At 38.5% G+C, this 22,967-nt stretch overlaps 2 protein-coding genes across 6 annotated transcripts in view; one reads left to right on the top strand and one right to left on the bottom strand.

The window, feature by feature from the left end:
• The window catches only part of ASPN (asporin), a 47,324-nt gene extending 25,157 nt beyond the window's left edge, over positions 1–22,167 (top strand). For all 3 annotated transcript variants that reach the window (XM_075183023.1, XM_075183024.1, XM_075183022.1), the window contains exons 2-8: positions 7,404–7,686; positions 11,681–11,793; positions 12,258–12,471; positions 14,010–14,120; positions 16,489–16,582; positions 18,658–18,796; positions 20,673–22,167. In XM_075183023.1, coding sequence (XP_075039124.1) covers positions 7,428–7,686; positions 11,681–11,793; positions 12,258–12,471; positions 14,010–14,120; positions 16,489–16,582; positions 18,658–18,796; positions 20,673–20,870 — 1,128 coding nt within the window. In that variant the 5' untranslated portion in view covers positions 7,404–7,427 and the 3' untranslated portion in view covers positions 20,871–22,167. The remainder of the gene's footprint in view (positions 1–7,403; positions 7,687–11,680; positions 11,794–12,257; positions 12,472–14,009; positions 14,121–16,488; positions 16,583–18,657; positions 18,797–20,672) is intronic.
• Positions 1–22,967, bottom strand: part of CENPP (centromere protein P) — a 249,054-nt gene that overhangs the window by 117,415 nt on the left and 108,672 nt on the right. The gene's annotated exons all lie outside the window — the stretch shown is intronic.

Here is a 22,967-nt window from a genome sequence, read left to right as displayed (position 1 = left end):
ACATTCATAGTTGTAGCTAGATGTAATTCATATGAATCCATTCTGCGGCATGTTTGTGGTCTGTGTTTCAAACCAGCAATGGTTAGTTTGGGCTATAATAAGTCATTCTTTAGGAGTTTGTGGATTTAAAAAATACATAGCTGGCGCCTGCAGAACTTACTTTTCTGTCTAAAAATGTAATTTTGGTTGAGTTCCTTCTTTCCCATCTTTCCCATTAGACCACTACATGCTGAGAACAACTAACATCTAGAAATGCAGAACACTTCGGAAACCTGAAAGGCGACACAAAAACTGCAGTCTTCACATAAAAAGAACGCTTCAGGCTGAGATACTGTCATTTCATTTTACCAGCACACCAAATTAGTGGTAATCTCAAGTAAATTATTGATATTTTAGCTTGCCCAAAATAACACCATTAAAGAAAAGAGATATAGGAAGAGATGGAAATAATTTAATGCAAGTGATATAGGTATAAGATCCATCAGCACTGGCAATCAAGAAACATAATGACTTGGGGCCTGAGTCATTAAGGAACTGTCGGGTTTTGTGCGTATCGTTCTCAAAAATCACGCTGTGCATACTCAGAACCGGGCAATATGCAACAGAACGCAGCCACGTCCAAGTCAGCTACGAGCGCAAACGACACTTACTACAGCCTACGATTTAGGGGAGTGAACAGGGTGGGGAATGGCCGATTTCACGTAGGCCTATACAGTAAGGGTATTCCTGTGCAGCCACGTCCAAGTCAAACTCAGTCGCACACAGAAGTACACTGATTATCTGCTGTATTTCTTGCTCCAACTGGAGGGCTAGTTTAAGTTCTGTATACCAGTACTGACAGCTGAGTATGTATGTGAAAACATGCGTTTGCAATCAGGAGCAACTGTAAAAGTGTATTTTATATACAGTGGACATTAGGGACAGTCTAATAAATGTTTTTTTTCCAAGGAAAAAAAATAAATATAAAAGAAAATCCATTTATAATCATAAATTATTGACAGATAACACTAATTGCATAATATCTGAAATCCCTGCCTGTAATGTATCCATATTGGTGGTTTCCAAACCAATATTGTCCCATTTTTGTGACAGTCTACTTGGACATCCATGTGTGTTTACACTGAATCACACTTTTATACCACTGACTAATAAACAGAGGGACATATCAGAACTAATACATTTAACCTCTGTGAACCAGGAGAGAAAGTTCTAATAAAACAACATTCCAATGAAAAAAGTGTTGTTCAACCTTGAGCCAAGCCAGCCATACAAATAAAATACATCCTTTATCTGATGTTTTATGGACACAGATGCTGTTTATATAAAACTAACATAGACAGGTGTACTTTAATGGTACTCATAATATAGCAAGGTGATATTTTCCTCAAAGCTGCACAACCACCTGGCAAATGATTTTATGAAGGTTCCCCACCCTCCGAGGGGCTCCTTTGCTACTCTTCCAGCTCTGGCCCAAAACGAGGTCCTCCCGCTCATTGTATTACAGAAAAAAACAGCTAGCTGTTAGATTCACTGTGTGCTAAAGCTAATTTCACTGTATGCATGAAGTTAGCAATCTTCTGGACAATTATAAATCTTCATGAAGATTAATGAGCGTGTAACACATGCAAGAGCATGCTCATTGTGCTCCTAAAAAACTCTGACATCGTCAAATTGCTTTCACTAAATTGCCTCTCAATAAGAAGAAAATATCAATATCACTCACAGGCCCTCTGCTTATACCAGCAGCTAATTAAAATAATGCCTACAGCATATATGGCACAGAGTGGGAGGGGCACAGTTTTAAAGCAAATTGCTCTTACAGAATCATGTGTGTTATATATACACACTTAGGGCTAGATGTACTAAACTGCGGGTTTGAAAAAGTGGAGATGTTGCCTACAGCAACCAATCAGATTCTAGCTTTCATTTATTTAGTGCATTCTACAAAATGACAGCTAGAATCTGATTGGTTGCTATAGGCAACATCTCCACTTTTTCAAACCCGCAGTTTAGTAAATGTACACTTTAGTGGCCTCTCTATTAGGTACACCTTTCTAGCACTGGGTAGGACCCTCCTTTGCCCCAAACAGCCTGAATTCTTCTTGGCATGGATTCAACAATGTGCTAGAAACATTACTTAGAGATTCTGGTACATACTGACATGATAGCATCACACAGTTGCTGCAGATTTGTTGGCTGCACATTCATGCTGCAAATCTCCCATTCCACCATATCCCAAAAGTGCTCCATTTGATTTAGAACTGGTGACTGTGGTGGCCATGGCAGTACACTGAACATTGTCATGTTCGAGGAACCAGCTTGAGATGATATGTGCTTTGGGACATGGTGCGTTATCCTGCTGGAATAATGATATGCACATGGACAGCAATTAAACTCATGTAGTCTTCTTAATTGGTATTAAGAGGCCTAATATATGCCAGGAAAACATTTCCCACACCAGTATAGGATGGATCTTTTTTTTAATGCTAAATTCTAAACCTAACATCTGCATTTTGCAACAGATTTCAATATTCTTCAGACCAAGCAACATTTTTTCAGGCTTCAACTATCCTGCTTTTGTGAACCTGTATCCACTGTAACCTCAATTTCCTGTTCTGAGCTGACAGGAGTGGAACCCGCTGGGTCTTTTCCTGCTCTAGCCCATCTACTCTGATGCACTGTGCACTTAGGGATAGTCTTCTGCATACCACTATTGTACCGCATAGCTAGTTCCCGTTAATTTGTCTTGCCAGTCCCTCTGACCTCACTCACTAACAAGGCGCTTTCGCCCACAGAACTGCCGCTCGCTGAATGTTTTTTATTTTGCAAATCACTCTCTGTAAACTCTCTGATGTCAAAAAAACAAAAGATCAGCTGTTTCTGAGATATTCAAACCACACTGTGTGGCACCAACAATCATTCCACAGTCAAAGGGGTATATTTACTAAACTGTGGGTTAGAAAAAGTGGAGATGTTGCCTAGAGCAACCAATCAGATTCTACCTGCCATTTTGTAGAATGTACTAAATAAATAATAACTAGAATATGATTTGTTGCTATAGGCAACATCTATACTTTTTCAAACCCTCAGTTTAGTAAATATACCACAAAATCACTTAGATCACATTTCTTTCCCATTCTGGTGTTTGGTCTGAACAACAACTGAATTTCATGATCGCCTGACTGTTTAGATATTTGCATTAACAAGCACAGCAGGTATAGAGATGATGAACATTACTAAATTACTTCACGAAGCATTGAATAATTGTTCTGCTCAGGCCATAATATCTTATGAAGACCCCAGAGAGATAGTTATCAAGTTTTCCACTTTTGAACGAATCCCAGTTTGTACCACGGCTGGTACAGTGAAACTGCGAATGGCTCAACTTACAAAGCTATACAGTATTATATACTTGTGAAATATAGCTTCTATAATGATACTTCATATTGGGACTTTTAAATCTCTTGATCTGTTGGCGAGATAAAATGCTTCAAGAATTCTTTGATAAAATATTAAACTCTAATCTATGACATCATGTGTAATGGGTTCCAGCCCACAAACATGTAATTATAACATACAGAAGGTTTTTCCAATGAAAAACAAGTGGATGGCTCTGTTTTACATGTTTAATTTGAAGACAATTGAATATTTTCTCACACTTCTATTACGTTAATGTTTTTGTGCTTGCAACTTTGTTCCTGCAACACATTCCACCAATATGTCCAAGATCAACACCAATTCAAATCCCTACAGAAACACTGTTTGGCAGACATTCTGCTGGAGAAATGTGTGTCTGACATAATAATATACAGCAAATGGCACAGAACACATTGGATCTCATTTACACGCAGATTCAGTTACAAGTGATGTTCAGAGTCTCACGCAACATTTGTTCGTGGGTATTTGGGGTTAAATTCACTTATTTTTGCTTTAAACTCATCGAGAAGAGTTGAAAAAATGGGGAAGCAAAAATGGGGAAAGACTTAAGTATCGTAATTGCTGGTACTGAGCGCCTTACCCATGTTACCTCACAGTAACACATGCGTGGCTAGAATGAGGAAAGACTTGTAACTGAACCTGCAGTGTAGTGTTAGGAACATTTCCAGCTACAAGGGTACACATTTGCACTTAGACAACCCATGATGCTATCAATGGGTACAAATGTTATGTTTGTACTGCGATACTGAGTTTACCTAAGGCGCACCCAGTTCTCAACTCATTATCTGAACGTACATTTCAAAATCTCTCCCCAACATGGCTTTACCAAGGTGCTGAATTGTATCTTCTAGCTGGATTTAATTCTAACTCTATATGGAGTCCATTGTGGCCAAACATTGTTACATAATATTAGTCAAAAATCTAAACCACATGCTTAATTTGAAAATTGGAATAAATAATACAAACATAAACTCATACGGAAAGAATCCGATAACTAGTAGATAACTTTAGATTGTTCGCTCCTTTGAGCAGGGCTCTCCTACCTTCTGTTTCCATCACTTTTAACTGCGCTCTCCAGCTACTCAGCTCACCTCCTCTCAGTCCCTCTGCCCTCTGTCTCCTCTCGCTTCTCTCCGCTCCCCTCAGTGACTCTCAACCTGTCATCCGTGCCCACCCTCTTGGGCCATAGTTACCTGCCTATACTCACTTTTCCCCTCCCTCCCTCTCTTTCATGCTGTGCCTGAGCCCCCAGAGTTATAGTGCTTACTGTTACTTGTACTGTGCTGTTTCACCTTGTACTGTCCCATTGTTTGTCCTTGTACGGTGCTACGGATACTTTGTGGCGCCCTATAAATAAAAATTAATAATAATAATAATAAATAGATTATATTACTTTAAAAGAAAAAAGGTCACGAATCAGAAAAACAATTTCTGACCATCTGTTCATTGTATACTTGTTACTTCCTCTAACGAAAAAAAATACGTAGAAGAAATATTCACATATAGAGAACTCGTCACGCCCTCAAAAGGTAGTTTCTAGGTACCTACATAAAAATAACACAATAACAATTTTACTTCTGTGCAGTTTGTTTGCAATTTTTTTATTTCATTAATAAATGATATCAAATTGCAACTAAACTTAATAAATCAAAATGTTTATATTTTCAATGCAATGGCAAAAGTACCCTGTTCAATCTCATTTGTTGTGAGGAAGCATACAAAAGATTAGAATAGGCTACATCTATCGACCATCATACATTTATAAAAAATAAAAAGAAATAAAAGTATATTGGTTTCAAATTAGAAATCCTGACATCTTTGATAACTTATGTTAAGATGGTGTCAAACTTCTCCCCTCTTTTTTCACTGTAGCATTGTTACAAAGTGGAATAATATATATGCTCCCCTGCCATTAAAAAGATATACCCCCAACTCTTAGTGCTGATATAAGACAAAAAGCTAAAATTACATAACATACCAGGTTAGATACAAATGTCACATTGACTGGATAACACCGTCCAAGTCATATTCAGAGCGGGTGGTATATCATAAACAAGTTTAAATGGAGCATAAAGCCAATTAAGAAACAACAGCCTGCTGGGGAAAAGACATGGGTCCACTAAAGGGATGCGGGTACATTCACTATGTATTGCCCAGCTGCAGAGCATACTTATTTTTACAGTAGAAAATTATCAGTGGTTCTTATCAGGAATCACTAATAATATTGGAAGTTGCAAACTAAGGTTATCGATTGCACTAATTATCCCACCAAATACATTCAGCACAATAATTTCAGTGTAGTATATAGAAATGCACACTGAAAATAAACACATTTAAATGCACTACATTTGTTTCTTCTTCTCCATCATTTAATCAAGCTCTTATATCACCACCTTTGCTAGAACTATGACCTATAACCTAATAGTAAACTTCATAGAGAGATCATAATTCACAAAGTAGTATTGTGAATAATAACACCCAGGACGCACATCTATTATTGATTTTAAGACCACCGTATCCTCTAAAACCAATGTTTTAGCAATTATAGATAAGCAATGAATGGAAAAGCTCCTCAATTAGATGAAAAGTTATAAAACTCATTTAAAGGGACACTAACCCTATATTTTTGTAATCCAATGTAAATATTTAGGTATGAAAGTATGAAATGTCCATCAACTTTTATCTATGAAGGTGCTGATAACTCAATAAGCTCACCATAGAGTACAGCTGATCCTTTATCTTCTCACAGTGAGTAAATCGTATGTGATCACTTTAAAGCAATAAAATTGCAGTGGAGGCACAGTCTGCTAGCAAGGGATAAATATGACATTATTGGGCATAATCAGATCCAAAAAGAGCTGAAAATATGACAGAACAAGCACAATCCCCAGATATGCACAGAGGGATAACATTAAACTATGTCTACCATATAGGTTCCCCTGTCCAAGGAACAATGTATAAAAGAAAATATTTGAGGTTACAGTCTTTCCAAAGTGCAGTCATGCAGTATGTAGTATTTCAAGAGTAAGTATACACAACAGAAAAATTTCAGTTATCTGTTCTGGATATGAGATAGATCGCCTGAAGTCTTCCATACGTCCACCACTGCCCCTCTTACTCTTGCAGACTTCCAGTGGCAGAATGTTGTCATTAGAAAACATGTTATCAATTATAAAAACTCCTGGTCCTTAGGAGAGACCTGCAATGTCTGCCATACTCTCCTCTTTCCTGATGATCTGGTCTTTTGTCAGACAGGCAGCATGTTGTCCACTATGCAAGACTGAGAGAAGTAGTGGCAGATAAGTGGAAGACTATGGGAGACCCGCCAAATATGCCGATTACTGAACCCCTGGTAACATATTTGGGCTGGGCTATACTTGACATTGTTCCACCCAAAACTAAATGTTCAGTTTTGGGTGGTTTTTACATTGTTCCCATAATAACACAAATAGCTTGCAGTTTGTGTATCAACAGATGTATATTACTTCTGCAGATGTACAGCTGGGCAAGTTCAATCAGCTTTGAGTATAAATGATAGCCACACAATGGAGTGTTACGATCATTAACCTTTATTTATGTAGCACCAACATATTATGCAGTGTGTTACACAGAATGTTTTAATCATTCACATCAGTTCATGTCCCAGCCTAAATTCTCTACGACACAGGTGCACACACTCTAACTGTAAACTACCTGTATGTTTTTTTGGACTGTGGAGGAAACTGGAGCACCCAAAGGAAACCCATGCAAACACCGAGTGAACAAGTCCACACCGAGAGTGCTCTAATTGGAAAGGAAGCTGTGTGTTTATGTTATTGTGGAAGTGATAGTTTAGTATAGGAGTTGTGATAGAAACGTCCTTGTAGAAGAGGAGCATAGTAAAGAGATACAGCCAAATTTAGCAACACTTATAGAAAGAGTAATAACTACAAAGCATCTAACGGGTCTTTGGTTTTGTATTACAGGATTTAATTTTTTGAAACGACAACATGAAGGAATACGTGCTTTTCTACTTCTTGGCTCTGTGCTCTGCTAAGCCGTTTGTATTACCTCCAAAATACATGGCACTTACTGACCTCATGCTAAAAGACATGGAAGATGACGACGATGATGATGACAACAACAACTCGCTATTCCCATTTAAAAAGAATGCACCAATTCGACCCACTCAACCTCCATTTGACATATTCCCATCATGTCCATTTGGATGTCAGTGCTATTTAAGAGTGGTCCAGTGCTCTGACCTTGGTGAGACCACACAAAAAAAAAAAGAACTGAATGAGGTCAAGGGTTAAACAAAAAATGTAGAATGTTGTCAATTAATAATGTAGAATACTTCACTGGCTTTATCAAGCAATAATTTGGGAGCAAATCATGTCTTAGCCTTGGTAGTACTATTGTATCAGTCAGTAATGAAATATTTACAAATCTATTATATACAAGTCTGTACAGATTCCTTCATAAGCTAAGCGCCAAGACCAAAAGTTAGGAGTCAGGGATTTTGGAAATAAAAATTTGTAGTGTGCAATATACTCTTTTGATAATGGCAGCTTAAACACAGGCCAATACGTGTGCTATAGTGAGTGGTGTTATAAAGAGGGTGACATTACTATTATTAACCATTATTTATAGGGTGCCACATGAGGTCTGCAGCACCATACAGAGGGCAAACAACAAGACAGTACATGGTATAACAGAACAACACAGTAAACAAATAACACTACAACTCTCAACACAGCTACTACTACTAAGGGTATATTCAGAGCAGGCTGATACCTGTACATATTAGTGTGGGCAAAACTAACAGGTTTAGAGCTAAGGAAAGAGGTGAAAAGATAATCAAGCAGTGGAGTCAATGGGTTTAGAAAGCCCAAGGAGAAGGTGCAAAGTGTAGCTTGTGAGCAACAGCTAGAAGTATTAAAACAGGAGGGGAGAGGGCCCTGCTCACTAGAGCTTACAATCTAAAGGGAAGGTGGCAAAAAACAGTTGATACATGAGGGCAAGCCAATGTAAGAGGGTCTTAGGAAACAAGCAAGAGTGGGAGAGATGGAGAAGGGAGAGGAAAGGCGATGGTCGCTGTCTGAATGGACAGGGAAGGAGGGAGTATGTATGGAGATGAGGTTGGAGATGTAGGGAGCAGTAGAGTTGGGGACGGCCTTGTACATGAGGGTGAGGAGTTTAAAATTTATGCTTTAAGGGAAGCCAGTGTAAGGTATGGCAGAGAGGGGAGGCAGACTTGGAATGGCAAAAGAAGAACATAAGTCTAGCTGCAACATTAAGTGCAGATCGAAGAGTAGCAAGATAGTAGCATGGAAGGCCAGTAAAGAGAAAGTTGCAGTAGTCAAGACGAGAAATAATCAGTGAGTGGATAAGAGTTTTGGTGGCATCCTGGGAAAGGAAGGGTCTGATACAGGCAATGTTGCGGAGCTGAAAGTGTTAGCACTGGGCAAGAGAATGAATGTGAGGGACAAAGGAGAAGGAGGAGTCAAAAATGACACCCAGGCTGCGAAGTTGGGGAACAGAGTAGATGGTGGTTTTGTGAACAGTGATAGAGAGGTCAGAAGTGGAGGAGACTCTAGATTGAGGGAAGACAATGAGTTCAGTTTTCATCATTCTAACTCTGAGAAAGCATAAGTACATTCAGGAGGAGATGGCAGAGAGGTAACTGGACATCCAAGAGATGAGGGAAGGGGAGAGATCAGGATATGAGAGGTAGAGTTGAATGCTGTTGGCATAAGAGGTGGTAACTGGAGGCTGAAGCTCACCCAGGGAGAAGGCCTACAAAGAACAAAGCAAAAAATCAGAATGCCAAGGACAGTACTCTGTGGGACTTCTATGGGAAGAATGAATGAGGGGGAGGGGGGGGGGTAAGAGGAACCGGAGGTAGAAACAGAGAAAGGATATGTTGGTGTTGTAGGAGGTGAACCATGAAATGAAAGTGTCAAAAGGGCCAATGGTGTGAAGGGTGTGGAGTAAGAGAGGGTGCTCAAAGGCTGCAGAGAATTCCAGGAGGATAAGCAGGGAGAAGTGGCCCCTGAATTTGGCCAAGAGAAGATCACTGGTTACTTTGGTCAAGGCAGTTTCTGTGGAGGGGCGTAAGCCATATTGGAGAGAATCAAGGAGGGAGTTGTCAGAAAGGTAGCTGCTGAGACAGTTGTAGACAATCCACTCAAGTATTTTGTAAGCAAAAGGGGGAAGAGAAATGGGGTGATAGTTAGAGAGTGAGGTGGGGTCAAATTTAGGGTTTTTAAGAATGGGTGAGAAAACAGCATGTTTAAAGAATGAGAAGATTCCAATGGAGTAGGATAGATTGAAGAGCTGAGCAAGTTGGGAGAAGGCAGAAAGGAAGAGGAAGTGAAGGAGGTGATGGGATGGAATCCAGGGGGCAGGTTGAGGGTGGAGGATAAAATAAGAGAATGGGCTTCTTCACCTGTAGTTGCGCAGAAGGAGCACAAGAGGTGGAGGTTGGAGGGAGAGAGGGGTGGAATGGCAGTAAGCACGGAAGGGAGGGGAGGAAACAGGGGACAAAGGAGTGTGTTGAAAGTAGTAAAATGGCGGTGAGGATTGGAGGACTGTGAATAGATGACCGACTTGAAGAAGGATTGTTTAGCAAGGGAGAGGGCAGTAACATCTAATGGAATAATTTTATTGTATGTTTGTGCCAAGAAAATACGTTGTGGTAAGCAATGGTTGTATAGAGGGAGCACTGTAAATTATACATCCCAAAATATTTCCATAATGTACCCAGCTAATGTTCCCTATAGTAGCCAAGCTCCAATGTCCCCCACTCAACATGTAGCCCAGCTCTAGCTTTTCCTCCTCCACACAGTATCCCTGGCACCAGTGCTCTCTTTGGGGCAGGGATACTGTGCAGAAGAAAGAGAAAACCAGTGTTCTCCTTTCGTGGTATACCTGCCATCAACTTCCACATTATTGCCCACTGGTCAAATGATATTACTCTTGTGCATATGGAAGGTCCTTACTGTTGTTGCCGGTACTGAATAAAAAATTGTCGGCACCAGAGGGCTGCAAAGAGAAATTCAGCACATTGTTCGTAGCACTGACAAAAAATACAACGGCGACCTTTATATGTCATGGTCCTCTTTGCCATCTCTTTTAAGCACTGTGTTCAGAGGAGAATAGCTCAGTGACAACTTGAGATCCCCTGCTGTGTGCAGTAAGCATGTGAAATTCCAGAATGCTGTGCACGAGTTGGCATTCTAAGGCGCCAAAACTTAATTCTTGTCAGGGTAAAAGGGAACTCTGATGGTCCTTTCACCTCTGAACAGTAAGATGTTTCACAGCCACCTGCCTAACATGATGACAGATCAGAGTGTCCTTACTTAAACGTAATGTGCCATATGTGATAAATTCCACTATATTGTCTTGCTGCGTTTAGCCAATATAACATGTAACTCCTCCATAATGTGTTATACGTGTAACAAAAGCAAATGAGGGAAGCCATGGGAGCCTTCTGAAATGCAGGTCTGTAAACCTATCATATGGTTTCTATGCTACTGTGAAGTCGAGATATAGATCCCTGAGCAGCACAGTCACAGTGGTACCCACTGAGCAGTGTAACCATGAGATAATTATCATTATTAGGGAGTAAGAGGAGGGTTGTCAATTGTAGGTATAGGTCAGTGTTCATTGACATGTTCATTTACTAAGGGAGAGATGTATATAAAGTAGAGGAGAAACAGAGAAGTCACAGGGACCATTGATCCCTATTATAAACACTTCGCTTTGTTCGCATTTACAATTGTGTTTAAAAACAAACACATACAGTTAAAGCAGAATGCTGGATTTTATCTAATCGGCAATTAAATTAAGACACCAGGAATAACCGTCACTGCTTTCTTTCTCCACTCACAGTAGAGTCGGATTAAGACCCAATTGGGCCTTAGGCGACATACTGGTTTGGAAACTCTTCCCCCGACCATTTATCAAAGAAACCAAAACATAAAACCGGGTTTGGATGATCTGGGCCCCTTATTGCCCTCTAGCCCTAGACGGGAACCTAGTTTACTGAATAGAAGTGATTAATTGTTGTCCTTGACTCTCATAACCTTCAAGAAGTGCCAGTTTAGAGATAAAATGCTATACTACATTTTAACACCAAAAACTTAATCTACTGGTGATATTTGTTAACATATATTTTACATCTTGAGCTCTGTATCTGCATGTCTATTGTATTCTCTGTTCAGCTTCAAGAGTAAAATGTATTGCATACAATCAACAGGTCTGACCTCCATACCAGATAAAATTCCTCATGACACAAAACTATTAGATCTCCAGAACAACAAAATAAAAGAGATCAAGGAAAAGGATCTACAAGGTCTTTCATCTCTTTCAGTAAGTCATATATTTTTCAATGATTTCATGTGGAATAAAGGCTTTTTTATTGATACAAACAAACAGGGACTAGTTAGCTGTCAGATTTAATTAAGTTGGTCATACAAGTTGCGATCAGCTGGTCACGGCCACTGAATGACCAATGACAAAATTTGGTCATGTACATGAAAACTAAATTGTCACAGATACAATCAATTCAGGAGGCCAAGTGACTGGAGTACAGCTGCACAATGTTTCCGATTATCCAGACAGTTGCTGCCACTGGTTGATGGGATTTACTGAACAGATCATTCAAATTCAAGATAATCAAAATTTGAGACCCAAAAACATGACAATTTTGGACAACTGTTGTCAGCTATAGTCTCATTATCATTAAATAAGCCTTAACATTTTCATTTACTGAAACTGTGGCACTTTTGTTATAAGACAAACTGGTTTATAATATGAACTGTTTGTATATCTAGGCTTTGTTTCTGAACAACAATAAGTTGTACAAGGTCCACCCGAAAGCCTTCCAGTCAACAAACAAGTTACGAAGACTCTACTTTTCACATAACCAGCTCACTGAGATACCATCCAACCTTCCCAAATCCTTGGCAGAGCTGAGAATCCATGACAACAAAGTTAAGAAAGTACAAAAGGATTCTTTCAAAGGCATGGAGTCTTTACACGTTTTAGGTAGGTGTGTCTCCAGGGGATGGTATTAAATGGGAAGCATGTCACGGAATGGCAAGACTTTGCAGGAATATCTAAAATTTTATGGCAAGCTTAAAGTGTGTCATTGTTCTTGAAGGTGATACATCATCCTTGGTTAATTTGCAATAAAACAATATAAAATGTTCTGCCATTCCTCAGAACAGTTACAGACATGTATAACAGGGGAAAAGATTCCTGAGTGAAGCTGCTCTAACCTTTAAAAGATTTTTAACATGGAATCTTTTCTAAGTATTATACAATAGTAATGCATGTGCCAATTCAAAAATAGTTAATTACTGCATTAACACACGTTTCAATGATCACCTTATGTACAAAATAATGACATATATTGTGGCCTTTTCCATCTAAGTTCACGCAGTGCAGCTTATTAACATATTAAAAAAGAAGTGTCACATCTGATGACCCAGAATGCCGCTTTATAATATGCAGAGCAGCCCTTACCAGAGACAGCCACATGACAGGATTGTGGCAAGGCAGTATCACAGTGTATTAAAGAATCACTTGATGTAGTCTACTGATGCCTTTTAGTCTTAAACAAAAACTCCATCCAAATTGTATAAATTAATTCTGAACGGAGTTCACTCTGTAAAAGATAATACGGCTTTACTTACCTGGGTACAGCATTCTCAGATCTGACAGGCCCTCCTGAGCAATGCTCCAGAGTTGCTCTGATCTATGCTACTAGGCCTGTCCTGTTTCAGGTAATATTGCTGTTGCTCCTACCCTGTGAACTTCCTATTTGTATACACTGCTAGCAAATGAATGGAAACATTTGCAATGTGGATCACCCTTTACTGTTTGGGTAATAAAATGAATAAACATCCTTAACCAATTCCAGAATTGAGGTGGTTTACACCCCCACAATCTATTTTATGGTTTTGAAGATATTATTACATGATGGTTTTTTTTTTTAAAAAAAAAAAAATACATAGAAAACATAATGAACTAGAAATATTTTTCTTTTGTTCCCATTAAACAGACAAAAATGTATTTATCTAATTTTCAGAACTATAAGTATCCATGTCAGCTGGATCTATTAGTAATGACACATCATATTGCTGATTCGGCTTTTTGTGCGAGATTAATTCAAAGGCTTACCTGTTAGGACAAAACTCCTGGTGAGAACATAGCATCAGTAACATGTCAGCCAACCGGACTGCTTTTCACAGTGAGGTAATGCTTCTGTATTTCAAGTGTAATCACCTAAGCTGAGTTAATTATCTGGAGTTAAGTGATTTGTAAAAAAAATAAATAAATAATAAGTTCAATCCAGGTTACTGCAACTGGAACATTAGTGTGAAAAATCAGAAACAGAGTATTATCTCACTTTGCAAAGGAGGTCAGATTGGAAAGTATGCAGTTATATTTACTGTGATCACTGATAAGCTCTTTGTGAAGCCACCAATCAGCAATCCATTCACTTTGCAACTATCACTGTAAGTACATTTCCTACAACTATCCTCCTGACTACATTGCTAATAATAGACTCTATTTGTCAGAAATGAGTGCAAATCCGCTTGAAAATGAAGGAATAGAACCAGGAGCGTTTGAAGGACTGACAGTCTTCCATGTTAGGATTGCAGAAGCCAAACTGACATCTATCCCAAAAGGTTGGTAAAATGTGCCTCATCCTGAATGTGTTGGCAGCAATCTGTGAAATTAAAAAATAACATGCAACATGGAGATTGCAAACTACATATTCTTGGACAATTACATAGGTGCATGATTATTACCAGTATTGTTTCAAGAATACACATACAAGCATGCACACAACTGACAGACATCAGGGCACAATATATAATACTGAACATATTAGACACAGCCACAGACACTACACAGTACTAAACTAGCATAAATATACTGTACAGATGTGACATTAGAAGCTAAACAGACAATTCAGTGGTTAATAAAAGGCTACATCCATGAAAATCTATTTAGTCGTTCTAAAATAAGGATGATATAGATTGAAAGAGTAGGGATGCATCTATTAGAGGTGAAATGAGTAGCTTCCCCAGTGGGCACCATGAGGGATACGACAAGGTGTCAGATACAAATGCTCCTACATTGCATGTAAGAAACTACATTTGCCACTTTTTACCTATCTTCATGATGCCACTTGCGATCTATCCTCTCATGGCATGGTGCTCCCACACGGTCACCCGGAAGCTAAAGGCCAATTCTAGCTAGTTGTTCGCATTCCTGTCCTACAATGCACTCCCACTGGCTACCGAAGTCCAGTACAGGACAAGAAGCGGACACTCAGACGGAACGGTAGGAGCTGTTATGTGGCACCAGACATGGGGTCTGCATATGAGACTGGGCACCAGATAAAGGTCTACATATTAGACTCGGTACAGGTGGTGATAACAGAGAGCATGAAATGGTTTATTTTAATCACTGAACCACATTTAAAATCACACTGCATGTTCACTGTAAATAGGTTAGGTTTTGCACTGTTGTGCCTTGATGGTTCTTTCAGTGCACTTAGGAGATTCCAACCCAAAAACTAGAAGGGTGCTCTGGTTTGTACATTGTGCAACAGTATAAACTTCACATCAGAGTGCACTCTTCTACCAACTAAAACTACCTGTTTCCTTAAACTAAATAATAATAGTGAGAGGCCATCAGGACTATCTTTATTACATGTAACACTTGTGTGTTTTATTACATTTGACAAAGTGTGCCTAAAAGAGCACCTCTGCCAAAGTGCAATTAGAAGATGCAAAATGTGTCCTATTAAAAGTATTTCTGTGGCATGATAGTGGCTGTGTGCCCTTCTGCAAAGCAATGAACACCCCTATAAATGCACCTTGTCCACCTTTTTATCTTACTCTGCAACATGAAGTTTAATTTTTCACTACTCAGCAAAATTTGGCAAAACTGTGCGTTTACTGTGTATTTAACAAGAGGCAATTTCATTCTTCTCAACTTGTCCCATCGGCTGATGTAAACTCCTGCTCCTCCGAAAATGGGGAAAAAATCTTGCTTCTCAAACCAATGCACAGAAATCTAGGCACACCAACGTGGATTTGTGCATAGTAAATTCCTTCTAAGTCTGTAGTGGTGTAATAAATGATGTTTCTAAACTATATGATTACCTTGCTCTAGCATCAGATACAGGTCTGCCATATAAGGGTCTACATATTAGACTGGGCACCAAACAAGGGTATTCCTATTAGACTGGGCACCTAATAAAGGTCTGCATATTAGAATTAGATTTGGCACCAGAGTCTGCTTATTAGATTTGGTTCATTTCTGAGGGAGCAGCTACTGTGATGTGATATTAATTAGGTTGCCAGTGGACTATCAGAATGTCATTATTTTCATTTTCCATTAGAGTTTAAGGTTTTATTTACAATGGTTAAAGCTATGGGCGACATCTACTGTGCTGTTCTAAAAAGCTGGGTAAAAAGGCTTTGTGGACTCCTACTTAATCATAAAAGCCTCAAAATATACCCCTTGAAGGTCACTAGAAACTCTTGTCTGGTAAAACACCACATTATTTTTGCATTCATAAAATCATAGGCATTATTTTGAAAGGAATGTTAAATTGCCTATGTGGGAGAATCTCTGCCCATCATAAGAAGCAAACATTTGCTCCTCCACCAACCATCAACCCACGCGTAGGCACATAACCTACAAATCATGGACAATGGCAGAAATAAACTCACTGAAAAATATAGTTTCCTAATAAAAAATTAAATTACTTTAACATAGAAACATATATATATGTAGGATATATAAAAATCCCTCTTTCATTCAGACAAGCAAGAGACCGTTTATGTTTAAAGTATTGAAAAGCTTTGTTTATAGAGGTATATATGCTACTTAGCAGCTATAAAAATAAATAAATAAAAACAATGCTGTTACATTAAGTGAGCAAGGCCATAAAGGGCATACCTCATATCTTTATACTAGACATACATTTCTTGCATAGCATTCTAATGAATACTAACAATGCTGTCAATTTCTAAACAGGTCTACCTTCATCAATCTATGAGCTCCATCTCGATCACAACAAAATTTCATCTGTAGAGCTTGAAGACTTTTTACGTTACAAAGAACTGCAGAGGTAACATCAAATGTTATGTTAGGTGACAAGTGAAACGCTCGTGTTTCCTATTTTACTCAAAGGACAAACCTATCCAAAGGTGAGGTGCATGATGTACAGTATTTCACATGTTCCAGGTCTGACCCTTATATAATTTCAAAGCTTATAAACAACATAAAAGGCTAAGGGGCAGATTAAATTTGCATAATTACCGTTACTATGGTAAAAAGTAACACAGATTTTTGCATGTACCTCTATGGTGCGTAAGCAGAAATCAGCGTTACTGCTGGCAGAAAATATCTGCGCGAGGTGTCTCGCAACCGTTTCGGAGGCATCTTGCGCTGGATATTTTCTGAATTTAATTTGCCCCTAAGGGTATTAGAAATTCCCAATGACATAGTGGTGACAGAGAAAAAAAACCAAGAAAAAAATAGCACCATGCTAAGATAAAACCTATATAAAAGGTTATAACTATATCACAGAAACCAATGCAAGCATTAAACATTGTACATTTTTATTCAGTATAAAATATTGATAAAAACATAGCGGCAAAAGAAACATTATACATTGGGAGTATACATATCATTTCTTTGTGGATAAATTATTGAAACGTAATATGGAACACACTGTCCTGAAAGAAAGTGCCAATCCTTAGGAGCCTGGATAATCCCTAGTACAACATGGGTGTGTAGTGTAGATATGGAACACTTAGATGTCCCTCCGGTACATTAGCTCAGAAGCAGACACTGGCAGTATGTTTTCCCCACTCCAGTGATCTTTATAGCAAGCTCCACATTATCCAAAATGAACAAAGTACTTGTATTCAGCGTATCAAAGATCCATAACCACTCTTAAGTTTAAATGTACGTTGTCAGGTCCTTAAACAGGTTTCTCTGCAGTTCATTAAGGTTGTTGTAGTGGTGACAACACTGGAGCTATACAAGTTTAGGCATCTGACTAAATTTATTAAATAGTCTATAAAACATACAAGTCTCAAAATTTTGATTCTGAAAGTCAAGCTTGTATTTTGTGACTAAGTATGCCTATAAGTATATTATTTATCCAGCTCCCTTCCTTTGTCTACTATAAGGATAATCATGCTTATAATGTTGTCTGAGGCAGCTTTCGGGAGCAACCCTCTTATCTCGCTGACATAGCGCCTGTGCTGGTATATGACTGTTTCTCAGCAATGCCTACTGTAGGCTTCTCCCGTCCATCCCCTGCATAGAGTCAGCTGTTGTTGTTAGAATCAGCTGTCACATAGGCCAGGAAATGTCTAGAGGGAGTAGTTGTGTGTTGGAAAGGACAGCTGCCCCATCAGGCTGCTCCAGTATTTTGCCAAAGTCACTTCCCTCAACTGTCGGCCCCGGATATTAAGGTGCTGTTTTAGCATGGACTTCCCTCAACTTTAGGTAATCAAGTAATCATGGCCTGACAGAACAAATCCTGAACAAAATATCTGTGAGTAAAGGAAGCATTTTAAGTATTTGTTTTGTGAGCTGGACACATAGCACAATCACTGATAGTCAGGGACAACTTTGGTTAAAGAGAGCCAGACAAACAGTGGATTTATTTCCAAACAATCTTTTAACCCTAGTCCTGCATAGGAAAGCTGAACCACTATCTAATAACTAGTATTTCAATAAGCTCTTACAGGCTACTTTATTTTCAATGACAATGCACTCTTTCCTTTTCCCGTACAGTTTGCTTAATTATTCTACTTCTTGCTTATTAGTTTCTAACATGTGCTTAGTGCAATTGGTGAAACAAGCGAAACAAGCATTACATTGACTACTGAGTGATATCACCTTTTGTTATATTCGTCTCTACACTGTTCACAACACCAATACTTATTGGTTTTTGAATAAATTCCCGGACCGTATCTCTACATTTATTTTGGCCTTTGTTGTCAGATCTATTATATTGGTATCTTATATGTGTTATTCCTTCACGAGTGTCAGAATAAAAGAACAGTATTTAAGTTTACATTTTGAACATCATTTCCGAGTGACCCCACAATATAGACGAATGTCTTACTCTAATATGTTTAATAGACATCAAAATCAATTTCAACAACCTGATTTTACCCTTTATAGGTTGGGTTTAGGACACAACAAAATTAAAGAGGTTGAAAATGGAAGTCTTGCTAATATACCAAAAATAAGAGAAATTCATTTAGAAAACAACAAGCTAAAGAGAGTTCCTCCTGGAATACCGGACTTAAAATACCTGCAGGTGGGTACATCAGCATTAAAATGTTTTTTTTTCCCTACATATAGACAATAAGTAAACCCATGAAACTTTTCACATATATACTACAGATATTACAGATTATTTAGCAAACATATAGAGAATATAAACTTAAAAATGCTTTAAATAGCTTGGGAGTACAAATGAACAAAATTCTGTTTTAACACGAGCATTCCTTTATTATATAATATTCATCATACAAGGATTATGCTCAAGAGCAGCGTAAGTTGGCCTTTAAACTGATTATCATAGTAGTAGTTCTATTTGTTAGAGGGTGTGAGCTGCTGATAAAGCACAGCCTTAAATGACTAGCAACATCTTGCTAGTCATTTAAGGGAATTTGCGCTCACACATGGACATAATCAGACCATTATGTGGCAGCTCGTTACCTCCCACCTGATTGCTATATTTAAATGCATCTTTCTAAATGGTCTTCTGCACTGACTTTCATATTGGACTAGTCCTTCAAGGCGCAAATAATTAGGCACAGCAATTATCACTGGTGTGATATTTCTTGAATTGGTGCTGAAGACACTAGTTTCAGTTGTGTTTTCCAATGTTGTAGACTGGAACTTGCCTGGACAATAGGGAAAGTAAAAGTTATAACCAATCAGGGCTTGTTGCTTAGCAGAAAAACTAATGCAGCTACAGAGATGATTCTGAGCTGTCGTGCAGCCAATCCAATCTGAGAAACATCTGATTTTAGAAATGTCTACTTGATAACAAAGGCTACTTAAAGGTCTATTTATAAAAGAGAGATAAGCCCTAAATCCTGAAAAAGAGATTTTTTTGCAGGATTTATGGCTTCTCCCTATTTAGCCCCCAGCTGGCAAAGGCTATCGCAGACAGGTGGCCATCGCTGGGGCCTCCTGCGATACTTTCCCATGCACAGCATGGGGAAGTCTACATACCAAGGACAGCAGCAGTAAAAGTATTGCTTGTGCCCTCTGATTGCGAACGTCATCTCAGGATGACGTCAGAAAAGGGGGCCCGCATGAAAAAAGGATTTATTATTAAAATAAAGCATTTATTCTGCTATTTTTGCTTTATACATTTTCTTTAAAAATAAAAAGTAAAAAATGTTTTTTTATTTATTTTTAAACTTTAATGTATTGTTTTTGTAGAATCTGGAACTGGAAGTGCAAGTCTGGGCTTCCAGTTCCAGTTTGCACGCCCAAGCTGGCATGCCGACTCAAGTATATGCACAGGTACGATGACTGGCTTGGCAAGCTGTACGAGGAGTGTTATTGCTGCCAGTCAGGGGTGGGCTGGGCCGGGGGGCATCGGTCCCCCGGGCCGCTTAGTCTCCCCCCCCCACCCCGTGGATGCACGTTTTTAAAAGAAAAACGTGCATATTACCTGCGGCCGCATCACAAAACAAGCGATGCGGCCGCGTCAGCGCACAGGCTGCCGCATCACGACTGGCGATGCGGCCGCATCGCGTGTCATGTGATGCGGCCGCCTGTGCGCCCCCCGGGCTGAGATTAGCCAGCCCGCGCCTGCTGCCAGTCAGTATCACTGGGAAGCTGAGTATTGTTCAGCTGCCCCGGTGAAATTCTTTAAATAAATGGAACATTAAAACTTTTTCTCTCGCTGCAATAGAAAATCTAGTCATCGGGGAACTCTTGATAAATAAACTCCTTAATTTCGAAAGAGTTGTGGCTCCTGGTGCACACAAATGCATGATGCTCTGCCTTCTATACTATCACAGTATAATTTAAAAGTAGTTTCTTTCACTGAATAAAACAGGAAATTAGATGTCACTCATTCTAAATTCATGTCATACTCATAGGTTTATACTCTCGTAAAGATACAGCATGCTTGACTTTCACATAGTATTTTGTAAATATATTTTTTCTAGGTCTTATTTCTTCACTCTAATAATATTGGAAAAGTGGAAGTGAACGATTTGTGTCCCACACAACCCAAGCTGAAGAAGTCCCTCTATAGTGGTATCAGCCTTTTTGGAAACCCGGTAAAATACTGGGAAGTTCAACCAGCAACATTTCGCTGCACTCTGGGTAGGAACAGTGTGCATATTGGGAACTTCCGAAAATAGAAACGAGTATTGTGCGATAATGTCAGTCCTTGTGACCTGCTCCGGAATTCTGCAACATGCAAACCAAGGAATAGGACTGTGCCACATTTTTGCATTCACAAATATTACACTTGCCGAAGAGAAAGCTTAATGGGGCGAATGTGTTTACAGAGTAATTGCATGAAATCCTTTCTAATTTAGTTATCAAATACTTGAAATTTAGAAGGAAATCTGTAACTTGTAGCTATAATTTAATCCATACAATCCAGGTAAATCAAACCTTCTGTTGCGTGATAACTGATTTATAATCAGCGTGCTTTCATACTTGGTGCTAGCCCAAACCCAGTGGTACACCTCAACTTCACTGGTATGGGTCCTTTATAAGTTACAAAAAGTCATTGATTCCCAATCAGTATCAGACCACATTTGTGCATCAACATAACATGCTATAGTGCAGGTGTTATTGGAGAAACGCCAAAATAGAGGTTCAAATTATATAACGGGCAATGTGTGCTATGTGAGCTATATTTTCATTAAAAAAATTTAAGATTCAAAATATTCAGCTATTTCCACTGTGTATTAAATATATTCCTATCTGTTCATGGTTATGTACATTATTTTATTTTGCTATTGGTGTGTTAAAATATATTATCATGATGATGACGTTGGCAGGTGTGTCATAGCATCAGAAAGGTTGGGAAACTTTGGCACTCATACTTGTACCCACATATTTTTACTCTATAGAAAGTAAGAGGCAATTTTTATTTTTTAAAATTTTAGTAAACTGGCACGCACATCTGGAAAACTTACAACAATACATATATGTAACATAGTAAATAAAAAAATAAAATAAAATCCCAATTTAATGCTACACTTCTTTGTTGGCTGCCACATTAAACACCTTTCCGCGTGCTATTGTTTTCGTTGAAAGCTGTCCCTTCTGTTAGGGTGTACAAGATTTTGCTGGACACAGTACTAAACCCTTTCATGTCAATTCACATTGGATTAACCAATAAAAATATTGAATAATTCATTAATTAATGTTTGTGGAGAAATTAACTTGCTTATATATTTTTCAAAGTTACTTTATTTTCTACAACTGAGCTATCTTAGATGGACATATCTTAGTACAAGCATAGTAAACCAAAATATTTGAAGAGAAAACACCAACTACATTCATTTTATGCTTAAAAAACTGTTGTGTTGCAAAAAGGAGGAGCTCGTATATCTAGTTACTGTACATTTGTTCTGTCTGAGCATATTAAATTAAGTCTTACAAATATACTGTCTTTTAATAATAAAAGTTTTGAAAACATTAGTGTGTGTTCCTTTTTGGACTTATTCATAAGTATTAATGTTGTTGGTTCTTAGAATGCTGTCCATCCCCGAATAGCCAGTGTCATTGTACATGATAATATGCTAATTGACAGTTATTTATATCTGTGTTGTTTATGGTGACGTAAGTGTGTATGTTTGTATGATGTATGAATTTGGGTTCTTTAACTTTAACAATTTTTTTTAGAGGATAAAAGGACAGTGAGGCAACAAACATAGGGGCATATACAATTAGGATTCCCGCCCACGATTATTCGTGGCTGCACGGGTCCTGGTACCACATCATCATGGATATCCATGGTCGCTGGAAAATCCGTGATGTTTCAGTACCATAATTACACTTTATACGGGCAGCTGCGTGTAATTGCAGGTGCGAATCCTAATTGAATATGGCTCATAGAATTGAAGGTGCTTAATATCAAAACCAAATTCACATAAGTTAGAACTTACAGGGGAAGTCTATTTCTCCCAGAATACCGCCGCCAGCATTAAAATGATCGTATTAACAGTAATTACGCACACTATTACAGTAATATTGGTAAAAGCGCGCAGAAAGTAACGCTGCCAATTGAATTCCCCCACAGAGAACAATATCATGACTTGTTATCATCCTTTACTACAATCATCCTTTAGTATAATACATGTACATTTTTTGTCAATAAACTGGAGCTCTTGCTGCAGCAGGCAAGAGTGACCAAAATTCTGTGTTGGCAAATGTTCTATCTCTGTTTCTGATGTAATAAAGCCAATGCAGGGTTCGGGGAGAATGATATATTTAACAGA

Source organism: Mixophyes fleayi, chromosome 8, assembly GCF_038048845.1.
Source record: "Mixophyes fleayi isolate aMixFle1 chromosome 8, aMixFle1.hap1, whole genome shotgun sequence".
In the NCBI taxonomy this organism is placed as follows: Eukaryota; Metazoa; Chordata; class Amphibia; order Anura; family Limnodynastidae; genus Mixophyes; species Mixophyes fleayi.
This window is presented reverse-complemented; position numbering and strand designations above follow the sequence as displayed.